This window comes from Bombina bombina, chromosome 10, assembly GCF_027579735.1.
Source record: "Bombina bombina isolate aBomBom1 chromosome 10, aBomBom1.pri, whole genome shotgun sequence".
NCBI lineage: Eukaryota > Metazoa > Chordata > Amphibia > Anura > Bombinatoridae > Bombina > Bombina bombina.
The window spans coordinates 150,911,313-150,923,603 of NC_069508.1; the positions used below are offsets into that span (position 1 = coordinate 150,911,313).

The window sequence follows — 12,291 nt, forward strand, 5'->3', positions numbered from 1 at the left end:
TCAACACACTTATATGTTAAAATGAGCACAATACAACATAGACAGACATCACAGGGTAATGAACAGTGTCCTATGTAGCGCTTATCTCGCAACGACTTATGAGATATAAAGGCTGTGAGGATCTTAAGTAGGGTATGAGACTGCTCCCTCTATAAAATTAGTGTAGGTATGTATATACAGCTGGAGCACATACAATATATAAACATTGCAATAACACATTAGTTCTATGTTAGGAGTTTAAGTTATCTATGGTGGTTTAATACCTAAACATATAACATACCCCTATTCCCATTAGACAGTATAGTATTCATTTGCAGTGGGAGAGACCTAAGTTAAACAGTTATATTTAAGCATATCAGATAACTGATTTTAATTAACAAAAGAATAAGCCGATAACTAAGATTAAAGTTGCAGTCCCATATTAGTTGGGGAGACAAATGGATCCGGCATTGTTGCCATCATAGGTAGTTCTCAGTGATAGTAAATCTCTACATCTCATATACTTGAACCTTGTCTCCTATGATAATCATAATATGTGGCATCATAGTATAGTTTGTAGCACACAAAGGAGTCTCATTACATATACCCACAGATGCAATTTGGGCAACTATCTATAGCCTTGAGGTCTGTCCTTTAGCCGATGCCCGCAGCAGGTGCAACTCCCATCCCTGACAGCTGCACTTGAATGGAGAGTACATAGAGCCAACCGCACAGTCCCCACAAGCCTCCGTTATGACACAAACTTGGGAAGTTGTGGACACCTTCCAACAGGATGAAGCGCCCAGATGAGCTACGCGATTGTCTGTGTGGTTTCACTCCCCCTGGATCCTCCGCATGCACACTTAATTTCGCAACCTTAACTTCTTCCAGATCCGGTGTGTTATAACCAAGAGCTGACCTTCTCGTGCTGTCCTGTGATCTCTCGCCGTTTGATCTGGAGCAATGCTCGCACTCTCCTGCCCAAGTATCAGCTACTTCTAAGGATATAGAATTATCCAGCGTATGTAGGGGATTCAAGCGCATTGCCGTAGTGACTCCTGAATTGCCGCCGCCATCTTGCGTGCCATGTAGGGTGTGAATCTGTTCGAGGAGCTGTGCAAATGACAGGCTAAGCTCAGAGAAGTGCTCTTCCAGAATCCCACAAACTTTAGCCTCAAATTTGTGCAGTGCAGCCTCCGGATCCATTTAGTAAATATTAAGAAAAGAATACTTCATAAGTATTGGGAGGGATCTCATCCACACAATCCAGTCAGTTTCTGAAGGCCCCAAAGCGCAATTTCACTGAAATAGCTCCACAGTCCACAGATCTGTATTCTGCTCATTAAGGAGCTGGCAGATGCAGTTACCTTTACTCTCCGTTTTAAAAGTTTAGATTATTACAAAATTGAATATTTGCCCATTTTTAAACAGTTATATCAGAAGAGCTCCAGATACACACGTCTGCTCTCTTTGCTATCAGGCTCCACCCCCTAGCATTGTTAACTTGATTCAACATGCTAATAATTTTATTTGTGATGCCATTTTTTATATCATCGTTGATGTTAAATCTATTTCTTTAGCTATTTTAGCTAGAAGAGCTTTGTGGCTTAAATCTTGGAATGCTGACATGACTTCTAAGTCCAGATTGCTATCTTTCTTTCCAAGGTAATAAGTTATTTGGTTCTAAGTTGGATTCAATAATTTCAACTGTCACTGGGGGGAAGGGAGTTTTTTTGCCTCGGGATAGAAGACCTAAGGGTACATCTAAAGCTTCTAACAGTTTTCGTTTCTTTCGACAAAATAAGGAACAGAAACCTAATCCTTCCTCCAAGGAATCTATTTCCAATTGGAAACCTTCCTCAAATTGGAATAAATCCAAGCCATTTAAGAGATCAAAGCCAGCCCCCAAGTCTGCATGAAGGTGCGGCCCTCATTCCAGCTCAGCTGGTAGGGGGCAGATTAAGATTTTTCAAAGATGTTTAGACCAATTTGGTCCAAAATCAATGGATTCAGAGTATCGTCTCTCAGGGGTACAGCGTAGGATTCAGAGTAAGACTGCCTGTGAGAAGATTTTTTCCTCACGCATCCCAGCAAACCAGTAAAGGCTCAAGCTTTCCTGAAGTGTGTTTCAGACCTGGAGTTATCAGGGGTAATCATGCCAGTTCCGTTTCAAGAACAGGGTCTGGGGTTTTATTCAAATCTATTCATTGTCCCAAAGAGAAAATTCATTCAGACCAGTTTTGGATCTAAAAATTTTGAATCGATATGCGAGTACCAACTGGTGACTATAAGGACTATTCTGCCTTTTGTTCAGCAAGGGCATTATATGTCCACAATAGACTTACAGGATGCATATCTTCATATTCCGATTCATCCAGATCACTATCGGTTTCTGAGATTCTCTTTTTCTAGACAAGCATTACCAATTTGTTGCTCTTCCTTTTGGCCTAGCGACAGCTCCAAGAATCTTTTCAAAGGTTCTAGGTGCCCTACTCTCTGTAATCAGAGAGCGGGGTATTGCGGTGTTTCCTTATTTGGACGATATCTTGGTACTTGCTCAGTCTTTACGTTCTGCAGAATCTCACACAAATTAACTAGTGTTGTTTCTTCAAAGACATGGTTGGAGGATCAATTTACCAAAAAGTTCTTTGATTCCTCAAATAAGGTTTCCAGATAGATTCAGTGTCCATGACTTTGTCTCTAACAGACGAGACATTTGAAATTGGTTGCAGCCTGTCGGAACCTTCAGTCTTAGTCATTCCCTTCAGTAGCTATGTGCATGGAAGTTTTAGGTCTCATGACAGCAGCATCGGACGCAATCCCCTTTGCTCGTTTTCATATGAGACCTCTCTATCTTAGTATGCTGAACCAATGGTGCAGGGATTATACAAGGATATCGCAATTAAAATCCTTAAATCCCAATGTTCGACTATCTCGGATTTGGTGGTTAGATCACCATCGTATTGTTCTAGGGGCCTCTTTCCAACCTGGACTGTGATCACAACAGATGCAAGTCTTTCAGGTTGGGGAGCTGTTTGTGGATCTCTGACAGCACAAGGGGTTTGTAAATTTTAAGAGGCGAGATTACCAATAAATATTTTGGAACTCTGTGCGATCCTCAGGGCTCTTCAGTTTTTGCCTCTGTTGAAGAGAGAACCGTTCATTTGTTTTCAGATACACTATCATAACTGTGGCATATTCAATCATCAGGATGGGACTCCCAGTCCTCAAGCTATGAAAGAAGTATCTCGGATACTTGTTTGGGCGGAATCCATCTCCTGTCTAATTTCTGCAGTTCATATCCCAGGTATAGACAATTGGGAAGCGGATTATCTCAGTCAGACTATACATCCGGGAGAGTCTCTCCCCCCAGATGTGTTTTCTCAAGTTGTTCAGATGTGTGGTCTTCCAGAAATAGATCTGATGGCATCTCATCTAAACAAGAAACGTCCCAGGTACCTGTCCAGGGATCCTCGGGTGGAAGCAGTGGATGCGTTGACACTTCCTTGGTGTTATCAACCTGCTTATATTTTCCCGCCTCTAGTTCTTCTTCCAAGAGTGATCTCCAAAATCATCATGGAGCAATTGTTTGTGCTGCTGGTGGCTCCAGCATGGCCTCACAGGTTTTGGTATGCTGATCTTGTTCGGATGTCCAGTTGCCAACCTTGGCCACTTCCATTAAGGCCGGACCTTCTGTCTCAAGGTCAGTTTTTCCATCAGGATCTCAAATCATTAAATTTGAAGGTATGGAAATTGAATGCTTAGTCATAGAGGTTTTTCTGACTCTGTGATTAATACTATGTTGCAGGCTAGTAAATCTGTTTCTAGAAAGATTTATCGAGTTTGGAAGACTTACATTTCATGGTGTTTCTCTCATAAATTCTCTTAGCATTCTTTTTGAATTCCTAGAATTTTACAGTTTCTTCAGGATGGTTTGGATAAAGTTTTGTCTAAGTTCTTTGAAAGGACAAATCTCTGCTCTTTCTGTCTTATTTCACAGAAAGATTGCTAAACTTCCTGATATTTGTTTTGTGCAGGCTTTGGTTCGTATCAAGCCTGTCATTAAATCACTATCCTCCTTGGAGTCTTAATTTGGTCTTGAAGGCTTTACAGGCTCTTCCATTTGAGCCTATGCATTCTTTGGACATTAAAATACTTTCTTGGAAAGTGTAGTTTCTTTTGGCCATCTCTTCTGCTAGAAGAGTTTCTGAATTATCCGCTCTCTTGTGAAACTCCTTTTCTGATTTTTCATCAGGATAAGGCAGTTTTGCGGACTTCATTTAAATTCTTTCCCAAGGTTGTGAATTCTAACAACATTAATTGAGAAATTGTTGTCCCTTCTTTGTGTCCTAATCCTAAGAATTCTTTGGATATGGTGAGAGCTCTGAAATATTATGTTGAAGCTACTAAAGATTTCAAAGACTTCTATTTGTTATCTTTTCTGGTTCCAGGAAAGGTCAGAAGGCTTCTGCCGTTTCCTTGGCTTCGTGGTTAAAGCTTTTGATTCATCAAGCATATTTGGAGTCAGGTCAAGCCCCGTCTCAGAGAATTACAGCTCCTTCTACTAGATCAGTCTCCACTTTATGGGCTTTTAAGAATGAAGCTTGAGTTGATCAGATTTGCAAAGCAGCAACTTGGTCTTCTTTGCATACATTTACTAAATTCTACCATTTTGATGTATTTGCTTCTTCGGAAGCAGTTTTTGGTAGAAAAGTTCTTCAGGCAGCTGTTTCTGTTTGATTCTTCTGCTTCTGATTTGTTTTTTTCCTTTCATTTATGAGCATAAACTTAATTTTTTTTCAACGGTAAATGGCTGTTTTTATTTTTATCCCTCCCTCTCTAGTGACTCTTGTGTGCAGTTCCACATCTTGGGTATTGCTATCCCATACGTCACTAGCTCATGGACTCTTGCCAATTACATGAAAGAAAACATAATTTATGTAAGAACTTACCTGATAAATTCATTTCTTTCATATTGGCAGGAGTCCACGAGGCCCACCCTTTTTATGGTGGTTATGATTTTTTTGTATAAAGCACAATTATTTCCAAATTCCTTTGTTGATGCTTTTTACTCCTTTCTTTATCACCCCACTACTTGGCTATTTGTTAAACTGAATTGTGGGTGTGGTGAGGGGTGTATTTATAGGCATTTTGAGGTTTAGGAAACTTTGCCCCTCCTGGTAGGATAGTATATCCCATATGTCACTAGCTCATGGACTCTTGCCAATATGAAAAATGAATTCATCAGGTAAGTTCTTACATAAATTATGTTTTTACATTGGGAAAACAGGAAAAATGTCATGTTTGAGAACAAACTAACAATTTTGGTTAGTCCGAAGAGTCATGTGAGGAGACAGCAGCATGAGAGAGGAAATATTCAGTTGTTGGGGATACTTTGTGACTTGCACATAAACAGCTACACTTTGAGAAGCACTATTGTGTTCCGCAAAGGCGTGTGCCATACCTCATGGATTAAAGTTGTGTCTAAAAGCCAGGGGAGAGGCAGAATTTTGAGTGCCTAGGGCAACATAAAACCTAGCTACCCCACTGGTTAGAGCACATTCGTCCTAAAAACTAATAAAAGCTGTGTTAGGTGTATGTGAAGTGTAAGGAAGATCAGATTTGCATGGCTTTTACTTCCAGTGTCACCAGACCTCAACCCCATTGAACATTTGAAAATGGAAAGAGACTGAACAACCCAAGCTGCTGGAATAATGTTGATTGTATAATTTTGAAAAATATTGTAGATTTAATTTTAGTTAAAGTAGTCATTAAGGGGAACGGTGGTCATAACAAACATTAAGAAATTATCGTTTTCTGTATTTAGGTGAAAATGGTTAGTCAAGAGGTAACTAGCATTTTTTTTTTCTACTCAAGGACTAATGGAAATAAAGGGGTTAAAATAGTCTGCTCTTTAGTGGCAATACACTGTCAGCTGAACAGGACTGGTGATGGGTAACTATGCACATATGCTGTCTATGATTTGCTCAATGGTGGTGCTCAGATCCAGAGCAGTAGTGCATTGTCACTCCAGAGCTTACTTGTGAGGGTTAAAAACATAGATATGAGCGAGTAATAGTGCAATAAAAAGTGATCTAATACATTTGGGAATTGTAAAGAATTTTGTTACTTTAAGCACTGATTTAGAAAGGATCTGCCTGCAAAATCTTAACCATCGTATCTCTACTATAGCAACTCATTTTTTCCACAGCAAACAATCACTGTACAGAATGTAGCAGGATTAGGATTCTGATGTTTTGGAGTATGCACTATTTTGATTCTTGCAGGAAAAAGGTGGTGCAATCAATTAAGTTATACTGCAAAGTGTGTGGTTTTTAGGGAGGATATTCATTTTATTTAATCCAATTTTTTTAAAATATTAATACCCCAGTGTGCCTTTTACTATACATGTGAAAAGAAAAAAAATCTTAAATAAGTTTGTTACTTAAACTTCAGAGCATTCACTCTTTAAGAGATTAAAATTTACTTTTTATAAAATGTACTTTGTTCATTGGGTATCCTTTTTGTTGAAAAGCATATTTAGGTTGGCTCTGGAGCAGCACTGCGCCACTGGGAACTAACCGATTGGTGTCAATACACATGCCTTGTCATAGCTAACAGCTAGATCTCAGTTGTGCATTGTTGCTCTGGAGCCGAATTTAGCTATATGGTAAACCCATTTGCAGCAGATAAAGTTAAAGGGACACTCAATCAAAATTAAACTTTCATTATTCAGACAGAGCATGCCATTTTAAAGAACTTTCCAATTTACTTCCATTAACAAAATGTTCAGTCTTTTTATATTTAAACTTTTTGAGTCACCAGCTCCTACTGAGCATGTGCAAGTATAGTGTATGAATTTGTGATAGGTTGATGGCTGTCACATGGTACGTGTATGCATTTGTGATTGGCTGATGGCTGTCACCTGGTACAGGGGGAGTGGAAAAAGACAACTTTTAAAATTGTCAGAAAAAAAATTTACTACTAATTTGAAGTAGTTATTGCATTGTCTTATCTTGCATTTGTTTATTATGCAAATCTGTTGACTGGTCCTTTAAAGGGACAGTCAAGTCCAAAAAAAAACTTTCATGTTTCAAATAGGGCATGTAATTTTAAACAACTTTCCAAGTTACTTTAATCACCAATTTTGCTTTGTTCTCTTATTCTCATCATATGCTAATTTCTTAGACCTTGAAGGCTGCCTCTAATCTAAATGCATTTTGATAGTTTTTCACCACTAGAGGGCATTAGTTCACGTGTTTCATATAGATAACATTGAGCTCATGCACGTGAATTTACCATAGTCAGCTCTGATTGGCTAAAATGCAAGTCTGTCAAAAGAACTGAAATAAGGGGGCAGTCTGCTGAGGCTTAGAAACAAGGTAAAAGTGTATAATTGTAACTGTTGGTTATGCAAAACTGGGGAATTGGTAATTAAGGGATTATCTATCTTTTAAAACAAAAATTCTGGTGTTAACTGTCCCTTTAAGGCTTTATAGCATTTGCATTTTGCACTTTTATGCTCATTTAAAGGGACAGTACACTGTAAAATAGTTTTTGATCTGAAGGGGTGGAGAGTCCACTGCTTCATTCATCACTTGTGGGAAATAAGAACCTGGCCACCAGGAGAAGGCAAAGACACCCCAGCCAAAAGCTTAAATACCTCCCCCACTCCCCTCATCCCCAGTCATTCTTTGCCTTTCATCACAGGACTAGAGCTGTGGCCTCTTCTTGGGCCTTTAAGAATGAGGCTTCTATGGAGTAGATTTGTAAGGCGGCAACCTGGTCTTCCTTACATACGTTTGCAACATTTTTACAAATTTGACGTCTTTGCTTCCAGCGGAAGCAGGCTGTGGTACCCTCTGTATAGGGTCCGCCTCTTTTTTACCTTCCCGTTTTCATTCCGTGTCCTCCAGAGCTTGGGTATTTATTTCCACAAGTGATGAATGAAGCAGTGAACTCTTTTCCCCTTTAGATAGAAAACATAAATTATGCTTACCTGATAATTTCATTTCCATCGTGGGGAGGAGAGTCCACTGCACCCGCCCATTCTCTGGTGGGCGGACCTAAATTAGTTTTTGTTCTTTTGGCACCATTTATACTCTATTTCTCCTACTGTTCCTTGTTCCCTTGGTAGAATGACTTGTGGATGAGGGGAGTGGGGGAGGTATTTAAGCCTTTGGCTGGGGTGTCTTTGCCTCCTCCTGGTGGCCAGGTTCTTATTTCCCACAAGTGATGAATGAAGCAGTGGACTCTCCACCCCACGATGGAAATTGAATTATCAGGTAAGCACAATTTGTTTTTCCCCCTTAATGTATTTTTAATGGTTTGTTATGCCAGCTGCAGAGTATGAAATTAATTACTTTTTCAATTGGGAACTAGCTGCTGATTAGTGGCTGCACATGTATCCCTCTTGTCATTGGCTCACCAAATTTTTCAGCTACCTCCCAGTGGTACATCACAGCTCCATCAAAGGATACAAACAGAATGACGCAAATTTGATAACCTAAGTAAATTGGAAAGTGTTATAACATTTTTATGCTCTGTCTAAACAATGAAAGAAAATGTTGGTTTCATGTCACTTTGAACGAATGCCTTTGGTTTACTATGTGCTTAAACGATAAATGTTCAAAGAAAATAGCGCTTTTTATTTTTACAGTAGAATGCCCCTTGTTCTGGTAAGAGGGCGAACTTTGGAAAACAGCGAACCATGTCACTTCTTGTGACATTACATCAGCTGTTTCAAAAATTTTGGACCTTATGCGCACGCGTTCCAGTGTCATCACATACCTGGCCGCATACGTCACTGCTAAAATATTTAGAGCTGTGAAATTCTGGAACCCTTTCTAGAGCGCATGCGTGTGATTTTGTATCACAGATGGTGCACTCATGGAAAGCGGTTTATTCGACGACTCTGCAATATTCGGAACTCCGCCCCCCTACTGCAACTACTCCCATTACAATTGTTGATTAACAAAGAGAACAATGAATTGGAGATGTATGAAACACAATGACATTGAAGTAGTCTGTGAAAAGCTGCATTGGATCAGCAGAAAGAAGCAGTGGCGATAGCAGAGTGGCTGGCTGTCATGCACGAGCACGGAGACTCCGCTTTAGAGTAGTAGTAGTAATGGGAGTAGTTGCAGTGGGGGCAGAGTTCCGAATATTGCCGAGGAGCCGAATAAACAGCTTTCCATGAGCGCACCATTTGTGATACAAAATCCCACGCATGCGCTCTAGAAAGGGTTCCGGAATTTCTCAGCTCTAAATATTTTAGCACTGATGTATGCGGCCAGGTATGTGACGCTGGCATGCATGCGCATTAGGTCCAAAATTTTTGAAACGGCTGATGTAACGTCACAGGAAGTGACATGGTTCGCTGTTTTCCAAAGTTCACCCTCTTACCAGAACACCCCTTTAAACAATATTTAAAGGGATAGTTTACACCAATTTTCATACAACTGCATGTAATAGACACTACTATAAAGAATAATATGCACAGATACTGATATAAAAATCCAGTATAAAACCGTTTAAAAACTTAAAAGCTCTGTTTAGGTTACTGGAACACCTACTGCAAGTGGGAAATAGCACATACTGCCCCCCTTCCTTTGCATATGAAAAGACTCTTTACACAAACAGAAGCAAGCTGGAGTAGGTATTTCCTAAAACTTTGGGGCTTGGTTAGAAGTCTGAAAATCAGAGCAATGTTATTTAACCCCTTAACGACCTCGTTATGCATGTCGCAGCAGTCCTGGGCTTCTCTCTGCCGCGATCTCGCTCAAAATAGCGAGATTGCGCTATTTCTGCATGTGTCAGGTTGGAGGCTGATCTCTACACTAAAGCTAAAATCAACCCTACAAGCTACCTAATTAACCCCTTCTTTGCTGGGCATTAGTGTGGTGCGCAGTGGCATTTAGCTGCCTTCTAATTACCAAAAAGCAATGCCAAAGCCATATATGTCAGCTATTTCTGAACAAAGGGGATCCCAGAGAAGGATTTACAACCATTTGTGTCATAATTGCACAAGCTGTAAATAATTTCAGTGAGAAACCTAAAATTGTGAAAAAGTGAAAGAAAAAGGTTTTATTTGATCGTTTTTGGCGAGGAAATTGTGGCATGAAATATACCAAAATGGGCCTAGATCAATACTTTGGGTTGTCTACAAAAAAAATAATAGTTTTAATAGGTTAATATAAAAAAATGCACAGTAGTTAAGAGCTTTATGAACCGGCGTTAGCCCATAAAGCTCTTAACTCCTGACTTATTTCTGCGGCTGGAGTTTTGTCATTAGAATTCTAACGCTCACTTCAGCCAAGACTCTAAATACCGGCGTTAGGAAGATCCCATTGAAAAGATAGGATACGCAATTGGCGTAAAGGGATCTGCGGTATGGAAAAGTCGCGGCTGGAAAGTGAGCGTTAGACCCTTTCCTGCCTGACTCTAAATACCAGCAGGCGGCCAAAACGCTGGTTTTGACGGCTAACGCAGAACTCTAAATCTAGGCATTAGTCTTTTGGGGAAGTTTTTGTCTAAAATGCCCGGTCCTTAAGAGGTTAAAAATAATCAAAACTGTCCATAAAAAAAACATAAACTGTATAGGCTATATAAATGGATCATATGCAAAGAAAAATCTAGTGTACAATGTCCCTTTAAGCTTTTATCCATGACCAAAAAGAACTGACATCCACAGACATATAATATCACCTAACTTTGTCCAGGCACCCATCAAGACTGGGAATAAATATAACCATTAGCCTTATTGATAATGGTAGCGATAAGAAAATGCAAGAGAGGGAAACCCAAAAAATGCAATTTTGCAACACTATTTGGGATTCACTTCCTGATTGCAAAGTGGAATAAAGATGAGAAGAATGTACAAAAATAACAGCAATAGATTTGTTTAAAAAGGCACAAATTGTATTCAAATTCTTTTTTTAATATACTTTTTTTTGTGTGTTCATTATTCAGGATATTAAAGGCACAGTCTACTCCAGAATTGTTGTTTATAAAGATAGATAATCCCTTTTATTACCCATTTCACAGTTTTGCATAACCAACAGCTGTGTTAAAGGGACAGTCAACACCAGAATTTTTATAGTTTAAAAAGATAATCATTTTATTACCCATTCCCCAGTTTTGCATAACCAATACTGTTATAGAAATACTTTTTACCTCTTATTACCTTGTATCTATGCCTCTGCAAACTGCCCCCTTATTTCAGTTTTTTTGACAGACTTGCATTTTAGCCAATCAGTGCTCGCTCCAGAGTAACTTCACGTGCATGAGCTCAATGTTATCTATATGAAACACATGAACTAATGCCCTCTAGTGGTCAAAATGTATTCAGATTAGAGGCAGTCTTCCAGCCCAGGTCAAAGAAATTAGCATATGAACCTCCTAGGTTTAGCTTCCAACTATGAATACCAAGAGAACAAAGTAAAATTGCTGATAAAAGTAAATTGGAAAGTTGTTTAAAATGACTATCCCTATTTAAATCATGAAAGTATTTTTTGGACTTGACTGTCCCTTTTTAATATACTTTTTACCTCTGATTACCTTGTATCTAAGCCTCTGCCGACTGCCCCCTTTATTTCAGTTCTTTTGACAAATGCATTTTAGCCAATCGGTGTCCTCTCATAAGTAACTCCATGCGCAAAATGTTATCTATGGCACACATGAACCAACACCCTCTAGCTGTCAACTGTGAAATGCATTCAGATAAGAGGCGGCCTTCAAGGGTTTCGAAATTGGCATATGAGCCTACTTGGATTTAGCTTTCAACTAAGAATACCAAGAGAACAAAGCAAATTTGATACAAGTAAATTGGAAAGTTGTTTAAAATGACATGCGCTATCTGAATTATGAAAGTTTAAGTTTGACTAACCTGTCCCTTTAAATGTTTTTCAGTCCTAATGTTTTATTAAAAATTCTCTCCTGTTGCTTCCTAGTATTTATGAACATTTTTTTTTTTTTAGGAACTTGGGAAATATGGTGTTCTGTATTACAATGCATTGTTCATGATTTTTCCTACACTTGCCATTGCGTACATCACTGGAGACCTCCATAAGGTGAGAACAGAGAGGGAGCCAGGAACGTTGACATTATAGAAAGCAATGCTTATATTGAGATTAAATGCATTTTTATCTATGCATAATACTTTGCTATGCTGTGGTCAGTTGCTGACCTACATCTGAATTAAAGCAAACGTGCAGAAAAATGTAATTTTATTATTAAAGTTTGAGAGTTTTATTACCAGGGACACACCCCTTGAGCACATTTAGCTTATCTCCTTTCCTGTGTCCGGTTAGC

The 12,291-nt window shown here is 39.1% G+C and overlaps 1 protein-coding gene across 1 annotated transcript in view; it reads left to right on the forward strand.

Annotated features, from left to right (window-relative positions):
- The window catches only part of LOC128640929 (UDP-N-acetylglucosamine/UDP-glucose/GDP-mannose transporter), a 167,855-nt gene that overhangs the window by 90,493 nt on the left and 65,071 nt on the right, over positions 1 to 12,291 (forward strand). Inside the window, exon 8 of the mRNA XM_053693389.1 lies at positions 11,958 to 12,050. Coding sequence (XP_053549364.1) covers positions 11,958 to 12,050 — 93 coding nt within the window. The remainder of the gene's footprint in view (positions 1 to 11,957; positions 12,051 to 12,291) is intronic.